A 27,818-nucleotide genomic window follows, 5' to 3' on the forward strand; every position below is an offset into this window, starting at 1 on the left:
GTCAGTGTCGGTGCAACCATAGACAGTCAGTGTGTGTGGTTGTGTTTGTTAGATACTGCCCTCCCACAGGGTATCTTTACAGAGAGCATGATATAAAAAGAGACAGATAGAGTTAGGGAACGAAAACTGAAAAAGAAAAGGGGAGAAGGAGAGCTGAGTACAGTAGCTCAAGGGGATGTCTGTCTGGGTCAGAGACAGAGAAAGAGAGAGAGAGAGAGAAGGAGCAAAGGGGTAAAAAGGCAGAAACAGAAAAAGGGTGGTGTACTGTGAGGAGAGTTTTTCCTCAGGTGAGTTGTTCTGTAAGTGAGCGCTGATCTGCCCCGATCCTGTCACTGAGAAGAACGCCGGGTCGACTGCTCTGAGAATACAAACAGCACCTTACTGAACGCACACACACACACAAATACGCACTCATGAGCACAGGCTCTGTGCAGCATTTTTCAGAGCGATTCAGATTCAACAGTGGAGCCAGTGAACTATTCACCTAGCTGTTGAACACATTGAGAGCTTATTAAGTGTCTTTGCCAACCGTAGAAAGGCCAAGGATGTAATTTGCCAGTCACACACTGGTTTCACAGTCTGTCTCTTTAACACATCTAGTGCCCATCTAGCATCCTTAAGTCCTCAGAATGAGACAATTAGCACTCAGAGACAAGGCCGGTTCAGTCAATGGACGAGGAATGGCAATGTGCGCACAGTGAGACGGAGGAAGAAAAAGAGAAAAATGAAGGAGAGACAGACAGATAGTCAGGGAATGGTCTTTTTAAGAATCTCCAAGAAGCTAGAGGACATACAGGAGGAGCAGAAAAAGACTTTTATGAGTCTGACAATGAAAGGCAATCAGATGGGGGTGATATGAAATAAGAAAAAGCTGGAGCATGTGTTCAACAGCACACTAATTTCATGTACCTCTTCCTGATTGTTGGTGAACGGGCGAGGAGGAGGAGGAGAAGAAGGTGTAATTGATTTTTAGGGAGAAGAGGAAGAAGTCCTTAATGTACAAGATGTTCATGAAAAGGAAACATCAGTTATCATGTTCTCTTTAAACCTGTCGGGCCTGTTCTTTGAAGACCGAAGTTTATTTCGCGTTAAACTTTAAAGTTTAATTTCAAGTACAACGATTGTGAATTTCAAGTACAACGATTTATTATATACGTTTTAATTTCCTTTTATGTTTCTGTTGTCCTCATCAAATATAAATATAATAAGAAATACTACAATAATTATTAAAAGCAAAAACAAGTTTTTATTTGTGCTCTAAAAGGATTTTCACACAATGCATACATTTTGTGTCAGTTGTGAGAAAAAACACAAATGACATGTTAAGTGTGACTAACTTTATTGTGTGACTTCAGCCAATCCTGTAACTGGTCTACAGGGCTTTGGACAGAGGGCGGTAATGTAGCATGCAGCTGAATTAAAGGGGTTGGTATTTAATTGCGGCCCACAGATGGCCTCATACATCTTTGGATCATTTAAAGGGGTGGTGGGCTGAGTAATGTGTGTGTGACACGGCGCTGTGTTTTATAAGAGAGCCCCTATTACACAGACTGCTCTATAAAGAGACACAGCCAGCGGGGGAGAGGTGTGGTTAAAGCCACGGTTTGTAATTGTAGTGTGACACCCTCCGTTTAAACTCTGTCCTCCTAATGCTGGCTTTGTTTACATGGAGATTTATTAAAGAGATTAAATTCTTTTTTTTTTTCAACCCTGCAACAGACCTCAGCAGAACAGGGAAAGATGAAAATGTTGAAATTTGATTGAAATCATGTAAATAAAGAAAGAAACAATGCTTTTTGCAATGCACTGGATTTTCATACAGTAGCAAGAAAAAGTATTTAGGTCTGTGAGAAACACCATACAACCTCATAGTGCTAGTGGAAAAAATATGTTAACCCTTGGAATTAATAACTGGTTGACCTTAACCATTATCCTGAAGAATTTTTGATACACTTACACTTAGTTTCATCAGTCCACAAAACATTTTGCCAGTACTGCTGTGGAGTGTCAATGTGCCCTTTGGAAAACTTCAGCCGTGAAGCAATGTCCTTTTTTAGTAAGCACTAGCCTCTTTTGTGGTGTCCTGCCATAGACATCCGTCTTGTCTAATGTTGTACGTACTGGTGCCTCATGAACACAGATGTTAGCCAGTTCCAACGATGCTTTCAAATCTTTGGCTGTCTCTCTTTACCTCATTGAGTGTTTGGTGTGCTCTTGGGGTCATTTTGACTGGCCGCCCACTTATTGGTAGAGGACCCACAGTCCAAAACTGTCATCAAGTGTAGACTGGGGAGTTTCTAAAGTCTTTGACATCACTTTGTAACCCTTTCCAGCTTTATGTAAATCAACAATTATTGATCACAGATCCTCTGTAAGGTTCTGTTGGCGAGGCATGGCTCACATAAGCGTATTCTTCTTGTGTAGAGCCAACTCAAAAAGTTAGAGGGGTTTTTGTCAGTCAAAGCAGCTCTAGTCCACACCCTCAACATAATTATCTGAACTTATGCTAATGCCTGACTCCAATTGGCTTTTTGGAGGTTATTAACAGTATGAGGTTTTTCTGTTTTTTGTGTTCTCAATAAAGACATTAAAGATCTGAATTTCTTTGTGTTATTATTTTAGGCAAATTTCAAAAGGGTCACATACTTTTTCTTGCTACTGTATCTGTCTGAAACAAAGAGAAAAGAGGGATGTAAAACATAATTGCACAAAAAAAGAATAAAAAAAAAAGAAAACAAGTGGATCCATAGAGATGAGTGGAGAGCATATCAATAGGCTGAAAGAAAACGAGCGGAGAAGTTTGAGCAGGGGAATAAAAATTAAATGAATGAGAAGAGGAGCTGGAGGAAAAGATGAGGCCAGGGATGGAGGCATACGGAGATAGTTAAGGAGAAATGAAGTGAGGGATATGTAGAAGAGTGTGTGTTTGTGGTGGAGTCCCAGCTGTTATCTCCCTGGGGGTTCAAACAGCTGTCACGCTCCATGATAACACACATACACACACTTGCTTTGTCCTCTTTCCCCATATCTATACCCCAATTTTTTCTTCAGTTTTCCCTTTTTATTTGCTGATTTTTTTTAACCTCATATTGGATTTAGCCGGCTCTGTATATGTTCATTTTCACATTTCTCTCCTTCCTTCTTCTGCACCCCTCCCCTTTAGAAAGATAGGGAAAAGAGAGCAGGAATGATGGCAAGGAAGGGTGAAGGAAAGAGAAAAGAGGCATGGGAAGCAGGACAGGCCTTTCATGTGTCTATATCCTCTGGTCTGCATAGTCCAGATTAGATTCCCTTTCCTAGGCCAGACATCTTTTCCAATTTCTCCCAACTGAGGGAAGACAGGTTGAGAAGAAGGGGCTGGTTAACTGCATTAACTCATTTTGGTCTCCTCAATATGTCTGGTACCCTAATCCCTCCTTGTTGACATGGCAGGACGAGGGAGTGTGGTGCTGGTTGATAGGGAAGTCCTCCTACCGCTCCAGAAGACACTTGCCCTCCCACCTTCCTCTCATCATGTACGCTTCTTCTCTTTCTTCAACATTAAACTGCTCCAACTCAGAAAAATTCAAACAGACAAATTGGAAATGTGTCTTTAGCTGCAGCTTTGCCTCTCTAGCCCAATCACAACACAGAGAAATTGGATTGGATTTTATGAAGAGGAGAAGGAAAGGGCTCTCCCAGCTAGACACATCAGGACAGAGAGAAGTGAGTAGAGAGGACAAAGTGGATGGAGTGGGTGCATCTTGAATAGAGGCAGGTAGAGGGTGGATAGGCATGTACATGTACCACCATATTGACTTTGGTGTTGGGGGATGGAGAGCATTGTTGTAGGGGTGGATACAGGGGAGATCTAGAGGGATAGAGGGGGATCAGCTGAGGAAAAGGAGGAGGGGTAAGAGAAGAGTGATTATGGCGGGTCTGGGCTGCCAGGCCTGATAAATGACTAATCAGGAGAACAGGGCCTTAGGTCCCTCACAGGACCACTACTACCACAGGCTTATCACATGCACAGGGTGCAGATACACACACACACACACACACTTGCTTCTTGCAAACACGCTGCACACATAGCGCTTTACACAAAAGGAGAATGTAAGAGAAAAGAGAGGGATAGGTTGAATCCATACCTACCTCTCCTGGAGCAGCGCTTTGCTTGGAGAGCTGTTATAGATCCACCTCTGCCTCCTCCTCACGTCTGCCTCACCTCTCTGACTCCTTGCTCCAGGTCTAATAGTCTGCCAAAGCTGGGACAAAGAGCAGGTCACATAACCGACAGGCTATGGTTCTGTTACACATTGTTGTCACTAAAAGAACGGCTCTACGGTTATTAGCCTGAAATTTTTATTCTAAAGTTTCAAGTTTTATATTTTGAAGTTAGTATGTAGCTTTTCATCTACTGAACTGCTACAGAGGATAGCTCACAATATGTTTAAAAAATACATTTAGTCCGGCTAGTTAAATCCAATCTGGCCTCATTCCAAGCAAATGATCAGGAAGGGATGGGAAAAGGCCTGAGAGAGAATTACAGAGAGGAGGGAGCTGGAGGAAGCAGTGGTGATGGGGGTATATGGATGTCTGTCTGTGCCACGCTCCATTGACTCTGTCTCCATACCTCAACAATCGAGATCCCAGTGTGATGCAGCTAATAGTGACACCAGTGGGGTCGAGAGCAAGTGCAGGGTTGAGACAAATAAGGGGAGGGATGATGGAGGGCAGACGCCAAGAGGTTGGAGAGGGAGGATGGGAAGAAGGAACCAGAAAGTTGGAGGAGAAAGAAGAGAGGGGAGAGTTGGAATAGCGAGAGTGGAAATGGAGAAGGAGAGACGGATGGGACTGTGGTCTCTGTGGGATTGTGTGCAAGGGCAGCCAAGTTGGTTTCTCCGTCCCCGTGTACCTTTATGTCCCCTCATGTCCCTTTATGTCCAGCCATGTCCCTGGACGCAAAGTCACTCGCACAGCCAGATCACCTCTGTAACTTATATACCTGAATGAGCAAACTGTGTTTTTACTCCTGTGGCTGCTGTTATACTGGTGATATGGCCCTGTGTGTGTGTGTGTGTGTGTGTGTGTGTGTGTGTGTGTGTGTGTGTGCTGAAAGTTAAACATTAACCTACACAAGCAAGGTTTGTCTGCCTTCCATTGGGGCTGAAGGGCATATATGTAGACCGGTTCTTATACCCATTCCTTTGTTTTACACTGTACCTTTTATCTGTGTTTTCAAGGTGTCTTTTGTTTTAAGTGAATAATCAGAATTGTGTAAAAATTATTTTTCGCTTTATATTGTTTTGTGCAGAAATACACTTGACTTCAGAAAGGATGTTCTTAAATATTTACTTTTTCTAATAGATACTGATATTTATGTGATGTTCGTACACCATACTTTTTCCTGCTCTGTGCTCAGTAGTAGATACAGATGAAACCCTACTGGTCTAATTCGTATTTCACACCCAATATGTATCTTTGCCATTCCTGGGGCAGCAGTCATAACATGGGAAGTGTTGGTTAAGCCTCCCCTGCTCTCCGACTGTCACTCCTGGCTAAGTTAGAGCCCTGTTGAAGCCTTGTGATGCCTACTTCCCTCTGACTCTCTGTCTCCACCAATCACAACCAGCAGCCCCATGATGCCCTCTGATGTGGTTCCCGCAGATGTCGGTGTCTGTGGCGATAAGGCCTCACAGATGAGCAATCTGATTGGATTAGCAGACCCTTTGAACAAGCTCTGACTGGCCATTTGCCGGCGGGATGCAAATGAGCTTCTTAAGAGGGAGGCAGAGTCTTGACCTTTATTGGGGTTGGCAGTATAGGAGGAAGGCGGGGGTAAAGTGTGGCCACTGAAAGCTGGATTCTGGGAAGTTAAGGGGTAAACGTAGTGGCACTGGCAGACGATCCCCCTTCTCTGTTCTTCTTTCTTCATCTCTTTCTCTGTCTTTATGGTGCCACTGTCCTGCCCGGCTGGTCGGCCTTCTGGCTGGCACTGCTCATTTGTATTTGTGTGTGTCAGAGCCACTGGACTCTGTGTTTCACCCTCTCTGACAGCCACTTAACCTCTAGGCCTGGCAGCAGCCACTGTTAAGATTCTTGTCCCAGCAGACTGGAGCTCAGCTTATTTAACACCAGTGTTGTAGCTAAGACTAAGACAAGACAATGAGTGTGCTTGGTAACTTGGTAAAGGATGGGCGAACACGATTATAGTGATTCAAAAAAATCCACAGATCAAGATGAGACTTAGACAAATTGGTTCAAGATCAAGAAAGACAATGTCAGGGCCTCACATCTAATGACTGACTGAAAACTAATCTTGTTGTTTTTCTGTAGTATAGTACTGTTTGTATTACATATTTGAGAATTACTGTACAGCAGACCTTAGAGTAATCTATTACAAGTTTCTGTGAACATACAGTAAATACAGTACACTCACTACTGTACACTCACATGTCATATGACCTCATGCTGCCATCAGATAAAGAAAGTCAGGTAGGGGCTGTAAGTTATGCTAGATAAATCCTGCTTTTGTTCCAGAGAGACAAGGTTGTTTTGGATGTGAAGAGATGAAGGACTCAATGGTGCCTATGCAGTTTTAAGAGCAGGTCCCACTGTTAAAGGCTTTGCAGGCAGTATGGCCCGTCTTTCACCCCCTCCTCTCCCCTGGGGGGTTTTATCTGCCCATTTCCTCCTCTTGTGCTGGGCCCTCAGGACGCCTTAATGGCGCCATGTTCCCTGTCAGTCAGATATTTAAATGGAAACCGACCATGAAAATATGGCTGCTCAGGGCTGACTTGCTGTGCCACGTCCTTGTTCTCAGCAGCTAGAGTCAAATGCTGAGGCACAAACCCCAGCCCCGCGTTCCAGACAAGCCTGGGGAGGGGGAGTCAGGCTCAGTCTGCAAGTTTAATATCCCCCATCACGTTTTAAACCTGTTTATCTTGCAGATTTGATCAAGGATACTAATGCAAATGGAGGGAAAGAGTCTTTGCTCTGGAAACCTTCTGTCCAGAGGTTCATTGATTCATGCTAAATAGGTTCAAGCATCATTCCTAATCAGTCACTTGACCCAATTGATATTGTCCTAAACACAAAAAATATAGCTTTTTCTTCATGAACTTGCATCTCCACCAATCTGCTGTTGCACTTTGACTATGTTTATGTGGCTGGTGTTATCTTTCTGTACAGTTCTAATAATCACAGACAATTGACAGCTGCAGGTGGTCTTACCAACTCTCACCAGACAACCTAATTTAACCCAGTAATAAATCTCTGTGCCCAGTTGGCCATTTTAGCTGTTTGGCACAGGGCACTGTAAATTCACCCTAATTAGATCCTCCCTCTACTCCTCCCACTCTCTTCCCTGGACTTCTCTCTCTTCTCTCCCTCCCTTTCCCCCATATCCTCCCCTGCTCATTGGTACATATGCTCATACACCTGGCCTGCATCGTTACCTGTTTACAAATGACCAGGCAGGTTCTGCTGGCTTCAGCATCCACTTCACCACACAGTACTGCATCTCTCTCTCTCTCTCTCACTCTCTAACCTCCCTTGTGTCATAATTAGACCTCAGAGCTCATGTTTGCCTAATATTATAATCCAGTACACCTGCATTTCTCTCTCTATATTGCTTAGGTGTACCACCCACCCCATCTGCACCCCACTCCCACACTAGTGACCCCATGCAGATAGATTTGGAATACATGTTGGCGAGTGCATGCATTTCGTTTTTTAAATTTTTCCCCACCAACTCAAAGCACTCAAAGGCCAGCAGCACACCCCTGCTTTTTGTACAGTCGTTCTTCTAAAAAGTATGTGTGTGTGTGTCAGGGGTGTCAGTGTCAGGGCTAATGGTCTCTAGCAGGGGCGACAGCCTGAAGATTTATGCCACAAATTAATCAAATGTGATCAAACAGCAACCCAGTTAATCATGCAGGACCCACGTTTGTCCCTGCTTTATCTACAGGCATAATTATAGACACCAATTCCTGTGACAGGCCAATGGTGGTCCCCTGCGGAGTGATATTGGGGGCCGCCATGCAGCATTGTCATCGTGATAAATGTCTTACGTGTGCAGAGAGAGTTTTAAACATGTATATACTTAACACCCCCTTGTGAATGCTGTGAGTGAAGGCATGGCCCCGGCAGAACTGGTCTAACTGCTAGATGAGGACCGACTTCCTAAATGAATATGAGTGTGAATGAGTCAGGTTCCTCTTCCTTCCCCAGTCACGCAGTTTGAATCGCTTTTGCCGTTAAGAACAAGCATCGCAATAAATCCAATTCATCATATGACTCCCAATTCATTATGTGTTAAGTGTTGACTGGTTAAAGCGAGCTCTATCACTCACTCCTTCCCATTTCAGCTGACTCCTCTGTAGCCTCACACAACTTGGAATGTGGGAACGGGAATCATCCGGCAGTATTCTGTTATTCCAGGTCATTACCATGTGCCAAGCTGGGAAAGAGATCCAGTGATGTGTGTTGCAGTTTGTGATTGGAGTGGATCCTCTCTCTCCCCCTCTGACAGCCATTTTAAACACTCGTTTATGCAGCGCTTTTAATATCAATAAGAGAAGTAGGCAGGCAGGCGGACAGGCAGCAGTTTCTTACACACACACACACACACATACACATACACACAGAGAGTGACATACACGGCCTGGCTGGAAATCAGCAGCCTCCATCTCCCTGGTATGACAGGGTGTGGTAATTATGTCTCTGTGAGAGTGTGTGCTGTTTGCTGGGTGAAAAATGATAATGGGGTGATTTTTAAGTGCCATATCTCCCGCACGGGTAATGAAAAGTACTTTTAATCCAGTTCGGAGGAACGGAGGGGTGGAGGAGAGGAGTGGCTGGGGAGAGGAAGCAGAAGGGTCTGTTGTGATGGGAGGAGAGGAGGAGGAGTGGAGGAATAAGCGGGTGCTCTGAGGGTGGAGGGATTCTGATAGAGGGAGCTGACGGAAAGAGAGAGCTGGGGGAGTTCTATATGGAGATGAGGGAAGAGGACTAAACGAGGAGCGAGGAGAGGTTTCAAGGCAATGCAGTGGCTGAATCGTGTATGTGTGTCTGTGATGGGAGGCTTGTGGTGTTGTGCCAGGGGAATGCCTAAGCCTTGGCATGAAGCTTGAGCTCAGCAATTAGAATAATTAAGAGGGACTGACAAGCTTTTAGAGTGTCTCTTCCTTCCCCTCTTTCTCTTCTCATTCTTGTGCCAGTTGTAAATGTATGTCAGACAACATTACATCAGTTATGTCAAGTTAACACACACATGCATTTGTTAGAAGTCTGTGAGTGTCAGGTGCCAGTACCAGTAAAAGTAGAGGTCCTGCAAATGTGTCCACTCTATGACTAATTTCTTTTACCCTTACATTACCCGTAATTTGTGCACACGATAAAACTGACGTTAACACAGCCCATGCGTGATACGTTCATGCAGTGGACATCTCGTTTGAGAAGCTGATCTGTAAAATATAGTTCACTAATGTTACCCTGGAGTGAGGACAGCTTAAAGGGCTTATCACAAGCACACATCACAAGACTCAAAAGACTCAAATAGGTGTGTTGTTATGCACACACAAAGTTGTGTGTGTATGTGTGTGTGTGTGAGAGAGAGAAAGAGAGAGAGAGTTCACTAATGACTTCACACCCCATTAGCGCCTTTGCTTGATATGTCACACTTCATTATGTACTTAGATCAGCGGTGCATGAACTTGGAAAAGTGTGCATGCATGTATGAAGCATTGGGAGTGAGGGTCCACCAACTTTTGGCCATAACTCTCCTTACACTATACACCGGTGGGTATTAGAGTTTCCTATTGGGGACCTACTTTTTTATTTTTTACATTTCAGGCTACAGTCTTGGATTACTTATTATTATTATTAAGCTGTCTAAAATGTTAGAGTTTACCTGTATCTGATACCTTTTTGACATAAAGAGCCTACAGTAATGCATGATTTTTTTTATCCTACAGTACAGTACAGTAACTTTAAATGACCATTCTGTCTGGTTGCAGGCTTTTTCACCTGCAATTAATCCACAACACTTTGGAGACAATTTTATTTTTCTTCTATCCCAAGGGTGGCTTTAAACCCAGAATAGCATTGTTACTGGTACAATGCACATATTCTGTATGCAGCACCTTCTCTAAGCACATACATGTCTATCTCTTTAAATCTGCTTAACAGTTTATAATACGGGCCTCATATATGGACAGTTTATTTGTCTTCATAATTTAACACATCTCTTGAGTGTGATTCATAGATCAATTAAAGAGTCACCACTGTCCAACATGTATTCCACTGTTTCAGCATGTCTTTGTACGTACAGTAAATCCTAAGTGTGTGTGTGCGCTGATAGCAGTGTTTATGTGCACATGTGCGGGCTTGTACTGTATGTGCATGCAGCATATGTGATATGTTTTAATTCATGGTAGACAGCGGTGCGGCCGGGCAAGTTTGTTTTATTAGAGTGTGTTTATCTTAATTCCCCTCAGTCTCTTTCAGTCCCACCATCCATTACCTGTCTGAAGAGACAGCGTGCTCTCCTGGGCCCCACACACTAATACAGTTACCTTGGTACTTAAAATATGATGATATGAGAGTATGCATGTATTGCTCAGTGTGTGTGACTAACTGCCTGTGTCTTTGTCAGTTTCATATGCATTGCTGCCTTGGTTCGTGGAGAATATGATGTTTTCATAGCGGTCCTTTGTGACCTTCACTGTGTAAACGGGTTTATAATGTAATCATGAGTGGAGGAGAAGAACTGCTCTGACAAGGAATCATAAACAGGCAAATAGATGCATGCCATGCTAACATGACACATCTCACACATCATGTCACAGCGTATGTCATTGCACACACATGCGTGATGATACCTGTGGTCAAGTGAGCGCACACAAAGAAGAGAGGAGGGCATCAGTGTGTAAATATGCACACACTGTATGTATGCTCACTCTACATTACCCCCTGTGTGGAGAATGACAGTCTCTTTCAGGGGTATGACCCTTTCCCCATGCTGTTTGTCTTTAGGGTCACGTCCTGCCCTCTAACTCCTGACCTCTGACCTTTGACCACAGTTCGTCAGCCAGCAGACACCAGCACTGAGCTGACAGCTCCCAAAGCCCACTGACCCCCAAAGCAGAGAGACAGAGAGAGGGAGACAGAGCTTTGACTGTTGACCTTTCTTCAAGGGAGCGCAGTGTACACCCAACTAGAGTGACAGTTTACCTGTCCAAAGGGGTCAAGAAGAGAGGGGAAACAAAAAACAGATCTCATTTATGAAATATAAGAGCAAAGTGAGAAGAAATGAAAAAAAGAAAGGGATGTGAGGATTGAGAAGAGGAAAGAGGGGGAGGAGGTGAAGAATGGGATAGGAGGACAAACATGGGTGAACCTGGCTAGTGGAGGTCACACTCTGCCTGAGGAGACAGGTGCCTCAAGATTAGTCTCTGCATTAATGGCTTGTACTTTACTACACTCACACACACACACACACACACACACACATGCATACACAGTCCTAGAGAACTCTTATACCACAGGGACGTGGAACTAGTGAGAACACAGCTCTGACTCTCATATCCTATTTATACATCCTTTCCTGTACATTACAATCCTATTTAGCTTGCCCTGCTTCCTACACAATCCTATTTATGGACTCACCCCCACCCGCCATCACCACACACCCGCCTTCCACTCTCAAATCCTATTTGTGTGCCCTCTCCTCCTGTATGCAGGTGCCATCTATCCAAAAGGCTGCCTATTGGGTGTGTAAGCTGTGATTCAGATGAGTGTGTGTGTGTGTGTGTTCACCAGTGATTTGTGTTTTAATGTAACAGTGAAATTGGAGTGTTCCACCAAGGAATAGGAGACTGTTGTTGGACTCTTGTGCTTGCAAACATCAGTCAGTTCTGTGGCTAACTAAGACATGTTTCTGTTCTTTAAAGGCAAAAGAGCTTTAAAATTTGATTTTACCTGACATTATTATGTACTCTGAGGAAACAGCGTCACATCTGTCTTTCCTTGTAAGACGAGAAAGACCCAAAGTGTTGAGGTGAGACTGGAGTTGCTTGACCTCTACCACAATCTCTATCTGACATGCTACACTGTACATTCCCATCTCTGCATTCACAAATTGTCCTCATGTGAAGATGAGTGTCCCATACTATCTCCACCTGTCCCTATGACAGGCCTCTTATCCTCCATTAGTGTATTTAAACAGGACAAAGTGCCTGTCCCTATCATGGATTTGTCTCCACATGACTCACACAGCTGTCACTCACCCAGTCTTATGAAAGTATCCTCATTCTGTTTGAACGTGGGAGATGAAAGAAGAACTGCAGTCAGGGACCTGGTTGGCCTGACAGACCTGATTAGAGTAGCCACAGTCGTGGAGAAAGAAGTATGAGTGAGGAGAGAGAAAGGCGAGGATGTTCCTGCCTGACTGGATTAGAGAACGGGGTGAAGAAATAGTATATGTAGAGCAAGGGTCTGTGCCTGTCTTTATTAGGGGGAGGAAGGCGTAACAAAGTGGGCGTGGAGGCCACTGTGCCTTTCCATATTAGAAAGACAGGTGCTGGTGAGCTCTCCCGTTGCACTTTAGTCTGAGGTAAAGGAGTCGTGTCTCACAGACAGAGGTAACGATGAGCCAGCAACAAAACCCTTCACATGCCAAAACACTGTCTCCTGATGAAACAAAGCAGAAGACAGACAGGCCACCAAAGCACAAGGTTAAACAACCCGCTGCGTGCCGCTGCTGCATCTCCCCCGCTTTGTATACACAAGTGGACTAGTTTGAGTTATATTGATGCTCAATGCAAGTCTCATGCAAAGGATTTCAAGTGATATATGATGTTTTGCATTTGGCAGACATTTTTATCCAAAGCCAACACCAGAGTGAAATAGTGTGACTGAGCTGAATTTATTAATCATTCAATTAACTAAATGTTCCTTCTTGGTAAGGTTCAGATGAATGGACTGTCAGTCTTTAATGCAATCTAATTCTCAGTACACCTCAAGAGAGATGCTGAGAACTTAAATGTTGTGCAACTCTCTCGCCCTGTGACTGCCTTTCACCAGCATTACTTACTCCCCGCTATGCTTTTGTCACATTCAGTTTTGCTTTATTATTTTTCTACGTCTTGCAGTCTAAATACGGATTTTTCTCTCCAGTAGCAAGAGTCTACATTGTGTTGTAGCTTACTATCTTCATCTCCCTCCCTCTGTTACACTGTCTTACCTTCCCTCCTCAGATAGAGTCTTCCTGTGTGTCTTTGGGGCCGGCTGGTAAAGACGGTCGGGGCAGTCGATCGTATCAGACTATAAGGCCAGTTCAACCATAAATTACCTGCAGCTAACAAAGCGTGCTGCTGTAACTATTACACAGGCAGTCAAAGTCACCCCAGCCCACACGGCTGGACTACACACTATCACACACTGAGTGATTGCAGACCAAAGAGAGTGCAGTGTTTGTGTGAATCTGGTCAGCAGCACAGTCGCACACGGAGATTTCAATATACACGGGAAACAAACACAGTTGGTAAAAAGGGAATAAGACAGCTCAGTTAGAGGCAGATGACCTACTATGATTGCGAGACTGCTTTAGTTGTGTCAAGAGTATTAACACATATAATGTGCCTAAAATAATAGCACACACTTTTATGTCTTTATTGAGAATCACAACAAGGACTTTGAGCCCATTCTTCCTGACAGAACTGCTTTAGCTCTGTCATATTCTTTACACGTCCCATGTGTGGTTCTCTTAAATTCCTTCCACAGCATTTCTAGTGGGTCGAGATCTGGGCTGTGACTGGGATTTAGTTTTTCTGAAGCCATTCTGTTGTAGACTTGCTCTGGTGTTTTGGGTCATTGTCCCGTTGCAACACCAAACTTCTACAGAGTTTCAGCTGACGTACAGACATTCTCACATTAATATGAAGATTTATTTGATACACTTGGGAATTTATCTTTGCCTCAGTCACTACAAGCTGGCCAAGCCCTGATGCATCAAAGAAGACTGTGTTCTTTCCAAATAGTTTTAATCTTAGTTTCGTCAGTCCACAAAACTGCCTTCAGATCTTTGGCTGTCACTCTGGGTTGTTTTTTTTACCTCATTAATGAGTGTTTGTTGTGCTCTTGGGGTCATTTTAACTGGCCCCCCACTTCTTGGTAGAGGAGCCACAGTCCCATTTGTAGATTGTCTAACTGTAGACTGGTGAGTTTCTAAAGTCTTTGACATCATTTTGGAAGGTTTTTATGGTTGGTATCAATAAAGACATGTAAGATCAGATTTGTTATTTGTATTACTATTTTAGGCACATCATATTTGTTAATACTCTTGACGTAGATGAAGATCAGATCACATTTTATAACAAATTAATGCAGAAAACCATGAAATTCTAAAATGTTCACATACTTTTTTTTGCCACTGTATATGAATGGTAATAAATGTCTATTTGTCATCCCTATATTAAAATATCTCTATGCTTCTAACCGAAAAACTCAGATAGATTATGTAATCTGTAGGGGTTTCTCAGTCCAGATGATGTCATCCTGAGGAACATGCCGACCAATACTGCAATCTGTATGAGTGAAAATATGACACCATCCGAACTGAATAACCTGGAGGAGTTTTACAGCTGGAAGCAGAGAGATATTTTAATATAGAGGAAGGGGGAGCGGAATCAATGCATTCATATACAGTACATGTGCTCAAACCAAAACCAAAGGAAGCAAGTTGAAAATCAGTAAGTTTGTCATTTAGTCAAGAATATCTAGAGAATTAATTATATAACCCCTTTATTTTTAAACATTTAACACGTCTACTTGAATGACATAAGGTCTGCCAAGTTATTGGAGTTGGACCACATAAGGGATTTACCAAATTAAGTGCCTGATTTTTGTTATTTGTTACTGTATTTATAAAGAAAATATAATTGAACAATTTTTAAACTAGTAATAATTAATTTAGCATGACTGGTATAAACAACCTGAAAGTCTGCAGCCTCTGTGCAAGTCATGCAGCAAACAGGACTCTGCCACCCATGTTATTAATGGAATGGTACTTAAAAATAATTTCAATTGTCTACAACTAATCAGAATATGAAGACCCCTCTAAATTTGGTACTGTGGCAGTACACATTGTCCCTGTATGTTTAACCATTTGGTGTAAATAGACAAAACAGTTACTCTCCCAGCTGTATGCACAGGTCTGTGTTATTGGCTAATTGAGAGCGTGTTCTGTGCTGCAGCTCTGCCCTGGAGGTTAGTGTTAGCACACACACACAGTCGCAGGACAAATGAGAATACACCCTGCCATCTGCCCAAGAGATACACTCCCTCACCCTCTCCTTGTCGCTCTAACCTTGTCCTCCCTTCTCCTTTTATTCTTTTCATCTTTTTTTTATTCCTTTCTTCATGCTCCTACTTCTCTCTCTTCACTGTGCCACACCTCTTGCCCTCCTTTCCTTATATCTTCTATCTTCCCACAGTTTGATCCGCCTCTCGCTCATTCTGTGTCACATGGCACTTCAACCACTTGTTTCCTCTGTTCTCTTTTCTGCCACCTACCTCTCTCCATCCTGAGTAAGTCAGTGGGAGGTGTGTTTGTGTTGTGACGTGGGGGTCCAGGCTGTCATGTTAAGGTGTTACCATACTCTGACCGCAGACTTTCAGACTTTGCGTGGGCACGATCCATAGGCGCTGACACTGAAGGTGACCCCTGGCTGGTAACCTTGGAGACCAACTTTATTAAAATGAATTTGAGTAGAGGGACCATCCTGACAGCAGCATAATTACATCGCAGAGCATCAGCACTAATTTATGCAGCCTGCATTCAACCGGTCAGGAGTGCCGAGATGGGGTCAGCGTGGACACACTTAGATAAACACACACATACATGCACACACACAAACATTCAAAGCAGCATTTTGGGACACACACACACACACTTTCACACTGACTCACAAACACACGCATACACCTGGATCAGCATACCAATAAAAATAGGTTCAGTTTGTTCTTGCACACCGTGCACACAATACCCTGGCACGTCCCCGTGTTGTGTTATTAGTGCATTGAGGGACAGTGTGTGTGAGTGTGAGTAGACATTTATATATGACCTGTGTGTGTTCCAGTGCCAGAGAGACAGTGTGTGTGAGTATATTTAGCAGTTATCAAGAGAGACACTACACAGGATTAGTGTCATAATCTGAAATGTGCCACATGCCACTAAATCTCTCTGACATAATAAAGAAAATTCTCCCAAGGAGTGTAGTAATGAAACGGAATTTAAAGGTAGGCAGGCATCACTTTAAAGTCCTTTGGGTGTTTATTTTGCCTCAAAAATAACTTCTTATTTTAAACAACTAATTCATCTAAACGGGTTATTAAATCACACACAGTCACTCTCTGTCATTTCCTCTCAGTTTTACATTCTCTTACTTGCAAATGAAAACGCAAACAATGCATTCCCTTCTACCATTTAGAATTAAATACAGAGCTGTAGAAAAACATTTTACCAGATTTTACCAAAAAGAAGCCACCTGTGGAAACTGAACTCTAAAATGATTGATGGACTATTTTCTTCCACTCGTGTATTTATTATTATTTTTTTGTCTTTTGCTTTTATTAGATGTTGGAGAAGAAAGTGCAGATGTGACCATGATACATGAGTGTATGGCATGCAACAAAGGTTTGCAGATGGGTTTGTGGATTTTTCAGTTATGCGGGGTACATAGTATCCATTTAGCTACCAGGGAGTGCTCTGATAGACTTTTTACAGTTTCATGTTGATGGTGTCAGCTTTTCGTTTAGTTTGCACCTTAACACTTCAGTATTTCAATCAATTGCATATATGCATTGATTTGTGGGGGTCCTCTGTGCTTATTAGACTCTATTAACACATATCCATAATGAGAGAAAAACAATTTTGACGTGTTGCTACTGTAAAACAAACAAGTTACCCATCTTCTACTTGATCACAACTCACTTTTGCTCTTATACTTTTCCACTTTCTAGTGATCAACCTTGTCATCTACTGGTCAGCTATAGAAGAGATGGACTAAAATATGAGGCGTGGAGGATCAGAGGAAGACGAACAGGCCAGTGGAAGTGTAGCAAGACAAAGTGCAGTGTTGGAGAGTAAAAGGGGGTGAACAAGGGGTTGATCAAGGGGGTGGGAGGGTGGCATGGATATAAGTCACAGCTCCAGTCATTCCGTTGTAGCCATTGTGACCAAGGGCACACTAATCTATCCCATTAGCAAATCTCTCCGACTCTCTCATAATGTTACCGCTAGCTGCTCTCCTGTGACATGTTCCTGGTTTGTGTGTGTGTGTGTGTGAGGGAGAGAGCAAGAGAGGCAGTGAGAAAGGATGAGTTTGAGTGTGTGGAGAGTGTGTGAATGGGATGAAATGTGTGTGTGTGCGTGTGTGTGCGCGCGAGTAATGACAGTTCAGCTAGTTGCTCTCCTGTGAAAATGACACGTTCCTGCCAAATTAATATCATTACTATCAGAGTTTAATGGGCCAGTGCTGCCTTCTTATTTAAAACAGAACATCCCTCTCTCGACCTCCACCATGAGGGGGAAGGGAGGGTGTTGGAAACTGGATGAGAGACAATGGTTAAATGAGCAGGATAGACAATGTGAACATTTTTTTTTTTTACACCATAAAGAATAAGATGAACTTAAGTTATTGTTGAGATGAGCTTGAAAGCAACAAACTAAATTTAAGCATTGAGCATAAAAACATCACAGGGGCACAGCTCTGCAGGAAGAATTTAGAAGAAATTAAGATGAACATTTTTATTTGAAGCTGAACCCCACCTTGTGTGCATTTAACTGGACGACCAACAGTATCCTTCACAGTTGTTTGAAAGTGATTTCTTATCTACTGAACAATAGGGTTCCCTTCTCAGTGGTAATGGTAAATTTTGGGATTCATGTTCTTTGTGCATTTGTGAGCTGTTAGCGTGATGGATGCTATCACCATCAATATTTAACATAAAAAACTTGGACTCACTGGTTTGTAGGAAGACTATACTGTACGTGTTTGGCTCTTGGGTACATTTTCTTTCATTTCATTTTACTGTATGTTTTCTGGTCATTGGTTTTTATTTTCTTCTGTTGACTTTACGGTTGTGTGTGTGTACAGTATGAGCAGTCTGCTACTGTGTCATTCCTCACTTGGAGTCAGCACTGTGATAATGAGTTCATTTGGAAATACACTCTGCGGGCTGCCTGTGCATGTGGGCGTGTGCATGGTTGTGTTTGCACATATGTGCATATTTGCACAGTATGTGTACATGTGAATATAACTATTGCACCCTACACTGTGTGTGTGTGTGTGTGTGTGTGTGTGTGTGTGTGTGTGTGTGTGAAATTCTGGGTATGTGAATATGTCAGGTTGCCGCAGGAGACCAATTAGCTGGTGCATCAGTGAGGAGGTGAGCATACACACACCTGTGTGTGGCCCTATTACACCAACTCATCACATACTCACATACCGACACAGAGACAGCATTGCTCTGCTCATAATAGAAACATACTGACACTTACAGTACATTGACCATATGGAATAATGACTTCACTGTGTCAAACTGTCAGACGAGAGTCACCAGCATGCGTTATTTCAACCAGGTGTTACTAACTTAAACAACTTTTGTGAATTACTGGTTATCTTACTACTCCTGAATGGTTGTCGTTAGCAATATGTACTTTACATTTGAGCATTCTCCACTCACTTCACTTGCACTGTAGCACTCATACACAGTGGATGAGATCAAAGAGCGATTCTTTCCAAACTTTGAGGTTTTGTGAACTGATGCAATCAAGTAAGAGTGAAAAAGCAGATCACAGCCAATAAAGCAGCCAGGTCTCTTCATGTATAATTCAGATCTTTTATGGTGGGCTATGCACCCATATGGGCGTGCTAAAGGAAGACTAAGGCCATTTCCAGGCAGAGAAAAGCCCTTTTAAAAGCTAATCCCTGTGCCAGAGTCCTGCTCCTTTTACTGCTCCTCTTTAATGAATAGGTGTCCAATAAGGCCTTTTATTGTCTTAGCATATGTTGCTTTTATTAGGGGAAAATAATTAGGTTGTGCGGATCACTTCGGAAGTCCTCTCGCAAGATAAAAATGAGATAGTTTCACAGTCGTTGCGCAAGTCCTTCTGACTCCCCGTCGTTTTCCCCTTGGATGCCTTGTGTCCTAGCTCTAGCCTCTACGCTGCTTCCTTTCCTAGTCCTTCTCCTTGTCCCTTCTCTCATGTTTGTGCCTCCCCTCCTCCTCTCCCTCCTCCCGTCCTTTGCATTCCCTCCACCTCATTCCCCACTTCCTTTTCTGTTCTTCTCTTGAACATGTGGGCATTAAATCTATGCTGTGATGTTACATTGAGCTGCAGATTTACACACACACAACAGATGAAGATTCACCGTGTGACAGGAGGTTGCTGATGACTGACACTCTGTTGATCTTTCTATGGTAAAAATGGGGTAAAGACAATGAGCCGCAGGGAAAGAAAATTGTAGGATGGGAGGTAGGACGTCCTGTCCTGTCTTTCTTTCGTTTATCTCCCTCTTCCTTTCTCTCTCTGAATTCTCATCTTCTCCTTCATCGCTATATAGATTGAAAGAATACCAAGAGGGTTTATCTATGATCTGGGATTCCAGGGAAAGTGATCTATTTACCTCAAAGTGGTCCTACTATGACCACTGAGACCCATGAAACCTCAGCTACAGCAGCATTGTATGCCCAGTCCTGTAAGTTATGAGGCCAGAGGGGAATTGGGCTGCTGGGGAAAAGGGATCTGCAGAGGGCTGATGGAAAAGAAAGAGCTAAGGAAGGAGCAGAGGGCAAGGCAGACAGAGAGAGATTGAGCAGGCGTGATGAAGGAACAGAATAAGAAGAATGGGGAGGAGGCTGGCCCCTCCATCCTGTCCTGTCCTTAATGCCCCTCAGGGGAACACGCTGCCCATAGGTGAGCATTAGCCATCAGCCTGTGGGCTAATGGAGGGTATGAAATCGAGTTTAGTACATACAGATGACCAGGGGCAGACTAATCACAAGGGAGCGCCGTGATGAGACGAGTTATTCTCTGGAGAGCTTAACAAGCTCTAAACAAGTGTTAAGATTATGGACATGACTCCTGCTCATATAAATGCTTTAATATTCTTTGATGTTCGATATGGGGAAGTGCTTCATTTGTTTCTGTCAGAATATTGTTAGAGAGAAATGATTATGTTGTGCTAGAACTGGTAAAAAGCACACAATCCTTACTTACTTTTGTTCTGCCTTTAGTGTACCTCAGTTAGGGTGACCGAGGTCAACACAGAATCAAGGGAGTGAATGAGTGTCGGGGTGCTTTCTAGAGTGTGCGCTAAGGTGTTTGAGGTGCTAATCTCCTCTCCTCTTGGTTGAGTGGTCAAGCTGAATAGAAGGACATCTTTGTTATCTGAGGGGACCGCATTACCCAGGATTCCCTCTACAACCGGGCCTGGCACGCTCAGCTGAGCTGTCAGCTCACAGAGGTTGCCACGAGGTTACACAAAGATTGTGGAACACAAACACACGTTCGCACATAAACAGACATACAGGGGGGACACTTTTGATTTCAGTGGTTATTTATTAAATGCAAAATATCTTTAGCACAGATTAAAAATCAGACACCTCCATTTATTTAACATCAAAGGTTGAAAACAAAACAAAACAAAACAAACAAACAAACAAACAAAAAAACTTTCCTGAAACAGAATCACAATCCCTTTGGAGTCCCCCTTTCAGGATAGCTAGTCCATGAAGCTGGGCAGAGGGCTGAGGCAAAAACTGCACTCCTCCTGATCCCATTATCAGGGCTACAAGCCAGGAAATACTTTCCAAATGCGTGCTGCAGCCTTATTACACAGCTGGTACTGCATTTTACCAGTTGTAGACGAGAACAGTGGGTACCTCAAATCAAAGGATGTATCTGTAGCAGACTAACAAAAAAAATTTTAAATAAAATTTTGGTTTCCATCCAAAAACATTTTCTGGATCTACTGCACATCCAGTGTACCTTCATATGACGGGCATGGACATTTGCCGTAATGATCTGTGGATCATGCCAGGAACCTAACTTCTCACATTGCGTCCCAGGCTATAGTAGCTTTGTCCATTTAGCCAACACTGCTGCTGAATTGGAGTGCCATCACAGAGGTCAGCTGGCGAACGCTCCCCCTCTCGTCTCTGCTCTGCCTCAACCCTCGCTGCTGTACAACTGCCAACTGACAACAACTGACACAGATGGTGAGCAGAAACACAGGACAGGCAAAGGAAGACAACCACCCACAGGAGTAAGAAAACAGGAAGACTCTACACACACTGTCCAAGAGAGGATATTGCCTGACAATATTATCAACTCATTTATTTTAAACATTTTTTTTATTTTCATCTTTTCTTTTTTTCTACTTTTTAAAATGATCTTTATTTTTTATTTTTTTTTTTTTAAACTTTTTTTCAACACATGCCATATGAGAATTTGGGGATTATAAAAGTACCTGAAAGAATCGCTAGGTTTTCATCATGCATAGCTGTTTGTATTTACAGGTTTATATGTACAGGAATGGGCCAAAAACAGACTGCTCTACAGTACTGGGTTTATTTACATCCAGGTCAAAGGAAGAGGTCCATGTCATAACTACAGATGTGTGGGTGAAGGGTCACATGCATAGGGGTCAGAGAAAGCTCATATGGCTGAGTACAAGTTGGACGTGGAAGACACAGAACAGAACACGGCAAAGTAACATTATTGTTAATTCAACGAAATCGCATCTCTCCCATTTACCCTTTTTGCTTTTGAATACGCTCAAGAAGGAATTTTCAGCAACTGATTATTGCGTAACATTATACATTTATATATCAAGTCCATGAGATCCTTGGGTATTGAGTCAGTACTGAGATTGGAAGACTTGGATCTGATCCCAGAGCAGTTCCAGAGCCATAATGGTGGACAGTAACTTCAGGCTCACTACTGCTTGTCAACAGTCAGCTTATTGCTGGGTGTATCCTAAATGTTTCCTCAGCATTTGGGTTTGTTTTTATCACCCACAATAGCAGATATTCCTTTGGTTTGTCATATTGCTGTGATACTGTGATTTTTATCATAGAGGGTCATTTTAGATTTTGGCCGGTTTAGGTGCACCTCATCTGTCCCATCTCTCCCCCTCAACAAATCAGTTTAGTAATAGAAGAGCTGTTTTTTTTTTCAAAACAAGTCCTGGTCTCAAGTCTCAAGCCTTCATTGGAGCCTTTCAGGTTTCTGATGTTCTTAAAATTTGGAATCTCGTCTGTGTGCTTGCTAATGACACCGCATGTAGTTTTCATTTTGAGATCAAGGCCACCTATTAAATGCAGTTTATTACCTTTGTTTTTCAAGAAGAAGGTGAACGGACCAATTACACAGCAGCAGGCATGGTAACAACACACTCTGTGTGTTATAAAAATGAGACTTCACTCACTACAAAATCTTTGCAGTAACCTGCAACATGCGGCACAATTGCTGCATATTGTTTTTATCACTATCACCGATGAGTCTCACGTCCTTATTTTTGCCAAGTCTACAGCTCTGTGTAGCAGAGAACAACTCTAAAACACCACAGATGTTTCTCTGAAAACTACTGTACACGAGATAATGGATCATATTTAGTTGCAGCAGATAGGAAGACACACGGCAAAAACCATCATTTTTTTGTAGACATAAATTTACAGGCATAATCTACAGCTTCACATGGGTTAGAAATGGTTACTACACCAGAGATGTGTATGATGCACACTGGTTCAGTGATATAAACTCTCATGTAGGTTGTCCCAAGTGTTCATTTGCAAATCTGTTCGTGCTCGTGTGCAGGCGCATGCTCGTGTTCAGACATGCACATATGAATATGTGTTTGTGTGTAGCTGTGTCATGTAAGTGTTGTCGCTTTGCACCCTCTCTTGCTCTTTTTCCCCACTACCTCACACACCCTTTGCCTTCCCTCTACTATCACACATATGTACACACTATGATAGATGGCTGTGGTAGGTGGTTTAGCATGTTAATGTCTAACCTCATCAGCTTTATCTTCTACTCCGGTCACAGGGTCAAGTAGTGAGGGAGATGAGCTAAACCCCAATAAGATAACATGTAGCTGGACACTTAGCACAAACAGTCCATGTATCACTCCACTCAGCACTTACTGCACTGCTCCAGCCTGTAGAGATACAGTTGAATAGACTCTTGCTTTAAAAAAATAAAAATAAAAAAAGCCTGTGGGAAAAATACTGAAGTTTTCATGACAAACTCAGCAAAACAAATCAGGATTTGAAATATGAAAGTATATTGCAACTCACAGCTAGAGCAGTGTTTGGTAGCTGGACATAAACAAACTGTTCTGAAAGTTAACCAAGTTCAAGGGGGCGTCAGAGAGTCAGAACCTGCAGCAGTGAAATCTTCAGATGGCATTTAGCTTTCAGACGAGGTAAATCAGATGCCCTAAGCGAGGGGGATGTGTTAAACTGAGCCCGTGTGAACCTGCAACTCTGAGACACTGCTTGGCATTTGTCTGCCTTTGATATGGCGACATGTGATGTGGATGAAGTTATCGCCCCACTGGCAGGTGAGACAGACAGCGGCACACAGAGAGATGCTGCCTTTTCATCTGCTGTTTACCAGCTCTCTCATCACCCTGCACTTCAAACACACTCAATCTGCTGTTGCAATGTTACACACCGGGGCTCCTCCTGGCAGAAGTTTACTTAGAGCTTAGATGGGTGTTGTGTGTGTGAGTGCGCGTGTTGATGAGAAAATATTTCTTGGAATCTGATTTGTGTTTTTTTTCTTTCTTTCTTTCTTTCTTTTTTTTTTTTTTGTTGTATTTGCATTTTTGTGCATATTTTTGTAATTGCATGTGAAAGTGAATGCTTCATGTGTGTTGCTCTCACAGCTGCTTTAGGAAGCTGTTCAAACACTTAGCATGTAATGTGGCTCCATTATGCATGTGTGTATGTTTGTGTGCCTTGCCCATGTTTGATTACTGCATATATGGGGTTGTCTCAGTGTAAGCCAGGGCTCTGAGCTAAACACTGGTCCTCAGTCGTCACATCAGTGTTCCCTCTCACTCTCTCCCCCCCCCCCCCCTTCTCGCTCTGGCTCCCTCTCATTGGGAGATAAAGAGGCAAGCCATTTCATGTGAACGCCTAGAAGTCGTCTCCAGCCTTGGAGTTCGCAGGGAAGCTGTCACAGCAGCTTTTAGCTGGAACTGCAACATGAAAGATCCCTCTTTGAACAGTTGGGTTATGTGTGTAATTCTCTCTGACGTGTTTATTCTGCTGCAGCTACAACTTTCATTTTCAAATGTCATAGAAATCTCCCTCCTCCAAGAATATCCCTACTAATTACTGACTGATGAGGCAGGGCATATTAGAGAAGTTAGCAGTCCAAATACTGTTTTACTTTTACAGTGTGTCTGAGATGACATGAAACAGAGGCATTTTCTGGGTTGAGACTTGAGTGATCTTCAGATTTAAAGTTGCCTATAAAATGAGAGAGGACTTGCTGGAGGAAAATGTGGTGCATGTGTGTGTGTCTGTTTGTGAATTGAATGTGAAAACAACACATATCTATGATAAACCAACTTCGGATTTAAACAAATAGATACAGAACTGTAATTCTCGACTTTGAATGCTGGCTGGCTGAACCCATATACACATCATGTGAAAATATACATATTCATAACTGTAACATTAAAACCTGCTCTTTTACATTGTACTTAAAAGATTTCCATCAGCGAGCAAACCAGGGAGCAGGAAGTGGTGTAATGTTTGAATCGTCTCCAGTGTGAGTCTGCTCATCTGTGGCCTACACGTGGTTCCATATAGCCAGAGTCCTGTGTACACTGGGTTGAGAAATAAATAAATAAATAAATATATGTATATAAATATATGTACAGTAAGGGGTTATGCTGTTCCCATGGTATTATGACCCAGTCATCATGGGCTGTGGGGGCAGGGGAGAGACAGCGTGTAGTGGAGTCTTTTTTTTTTTTTTATCCTGTGGACATACTGTCCTGCTGCCTCTTTTTGTTTGTGTGTGTCTTTTTATGAGTTTGTCTCAGAAAGGACATAGTTATATAATCATGATGCAGTATTCGCTGTTTGTCCTCTCTCTCTGTCTTCTCGTCCTGATGTCCACGTGTCTGTAGATTAGTTCTTCATACTTTGTCTCCTCCTGCAGACCCGTGCTGTTTCGTTGTCGCGCTCTCATGATTCGCCCACTGAACTTCTGCCTCCTTCTGTGCGTTTCTCCCTCCGCAGCAACAAGGGGCGGCCACCACCGTGTACTGCGCCGTAGCTCCAGAGCTGGAAGGGTTGGGCGGCATGTACTTCAACAACTGCTTCCGCTGCCTGCCGTCAACCCAGGCCCAGGAGCAGAGCACCGCTGTCAGCCTGTGGGAGCTGAGCGAACGCCTGGTTGCAGAGAGGTCAGCTGGTATACAGGCCCTCTGATGGACAGAGGAGGAGGAGGAGGACTAGCCAAACAGTCCAAACAGTGAGGAAGAATGGTGGGTCATGGTGATGTCCAGTTAGTTATGAGTCGAATAAAAGGTAACTGTACTCTGACTGCACTATACTGTACAAGAGAGCTGCCAAACCACTGAAGTCAATATGTCACATCACCACAGGGTCTAAAACACACTAGATATACAGTACAGGGAGGGGATTCGTACACGTACACTCTATTGAATAAATCATAAGTTGGAGTTGTGTTCAGATCTTATGTGATAGTTTACAATGGGGAGATCGAGGGACAGAAGAGGATTTGAGACAAATTCAGTTTGTTCTTTCTCCAGTTTTGCTTTTTTATAACTCTGACGTCTTCTCAATTTCACAACTGTCTATTTAAAAGAGGAAAGTTCATAAAAAGCAAATGATCTGTCTTGCTAACAATACAGGTTTACCTAATAAGCATACACTCTATTGGTATGCATTTGATCGCAGCAATAGTGCACTATATGGCAAATATTATGTCTTTCCAATGAATGTCTGTATATTCCCTGCTCTACAGTGGTTCTAGTAAATGATGACGTGTCCTGCTGAAATACAAAGAGTAATCTTTGTGCAAAATCTTTTGGGGCACAGAGGAAATAAGGATTAATGGGCATGTGACACTTATGGATATATAAACACACTAAAGGTATGATTCTTACGGCTATATACATTGTTCTGCAAAGGTTTATTTCTTATCAATGTCCCTATTCATCTTCTGTACATATATACACGATTCTGATTTCTGAGTATGTGCTAAAACGGGTGTGGACATCATAATTAGTTCCGTTTGCTGTTTGACTCACCCTACATATTAATAATATATAATCTTCTAAGTCTTAATTACAATTTGGAGGTATTTATGGGATGATCCATGTCCATTTGAATAGCAAATACAGGTGGTGGAAAATCTTATTTCAAGAGTCTGTGTTCCTTAATTTCTGTTTCTTCCCTTGTTGTTTGACCAGAAGAATATGAGTGATTTCCGTCTCCTGTTTTTTCTTTTTTTTTTTTTTTTTAAATCATTATTTTAATATTGAACTCTGGCTTTGGGTTTTGCTGTGGATTAGTGGCCTTGAAGCCACTGCTGGGACACTTTTGAGACATTGTGCTTTATGACAGTCTGGGTGCCGTAGGTTGCTCTTGAAACATCAGCATTCCAGTGTCGTGATATCTGTAACACAAAACAAACAAGAGAGGGACATTTTGTAAACATCTGTTTTGCAGCAAAATGTGTGTGAAATTCTTTTAACCACAGAAGCTGAAAGTCATTTGCAGACCATTAGGGGGAGATATTTGTGTAGCTGACAAATAAGCAACGCTAAAAGTCTGACTTTAGAGCATGACTATTTCTGGGAAGAAAAATGTGTTGTGTCTGTCTTAACAAAGCATATACGTGTACAGTGTGTTTTATTTAATAAAAAAAAAAAAGAGTCATTGTCTCTTTGCTTTGGTTTTATCACAGAGTCACTTCAGGAAGCAGTAAGGTTGTGTGCAACTGGACAGCTGATCACACACAGATCCTCAGCTGCCAATGCTGTAAAAAGCAGCTCAAAGCAGACAAACATGCATGCCGTTACACCACGACTATTTTTTTCTATGTATTTTCCCCCTGGACTGTTTCTCTCCTTAGACCCTGTTCTTTCTTGTCTGTTTTTTTTTTCTGTTCCTCTGATGCATTCACTTAGTTGTTAGTTGCTGTACATGTAGCACAGAAACTGATACCAGTTATAATCTGTACTGTACCCAGAGTACAGGTGTCTTATCACTGTCCTTTCACAGCACAGGACACCTGGAACAGAGATACAGTACAAACACACACACACACACACACACACACACACAGACACACACTCTGCAGGAGACGTTGGTGTCTCACATGTACACAGTGAGAATAACAGTGACAGACAGTGAGAGAACGTGAAAAGAGTTTTTATAAACCTAGATCACCAGCAATAATTAATAAAATAAATGTGTGTTTTCTGATGCAGTGACCCCTGAAGAGTGCATCTAAAACATGCTGAGTGATTTCAGTAAAGCTGAATAGGAACAAAGAGCAATGTTAGTTACACCACCACTACATTGTTAATTAAGTGATAATAACAGAGGACACCCCCCCCCCCCCCCCCCCCAGCCTCTGTCTATGGTGCTGATCAGACTCAGCCTGGTTCGTGCTGCTTTCATGATGCTCTACCGTCCATGGGGATATTTGGGACCCATGTGAATTTGCCTCCTTGTTAATCAATTATAGAGCATGTTTTTGCCGTGTGTGTTTT

At 42.7% G+C, this 27,818-nt stretch overlaps 1 protein-coding gene across 2 annotated transcripts in view; it reads left to right on the top strand.

Moving 5' to 3' along the window:
* The window catches only part of wwox (WW domain containing oxidoreductase), a 117,841-nt gene extending 90,877 nt beyond the window's left edge, over positions 1-26,964 (top strand). The window contains exon 9 of one of the 2 annotated variants that reach the window (XM_026365627.1): positions 25,312-26,964. In XM_026365627.1, coding sequence (XP_026221412.1) covers positions 25,312-25,503 — 192 coding nt within the window. In that variant the 3' untranslated portion in view covers positions 25,504-26,964. Of the gene's footprint in view, positions 1-17,004; positions 17,114-25,311 lie in introns of those variants that run through there. The other variant, XM_026365629.1, reaches the window with a different exon arrangement.
* Positions 26,965-27,818: the final 854 nt, after the last annotated feature.

Source organism: Anabas testudineus, chromosome 6 (genome assembly GCF_900324465.2).
Source record: "Anabas testudineus chromosome 6, fAnaTes1.2, whole genome shotgun sequence".
Lineage (NCBI taxonomy): Eukaryota > Metazoa > Chordata > Actinopteri > Anabantiformes > Anabantidae > Anabas > Anabas testudineus.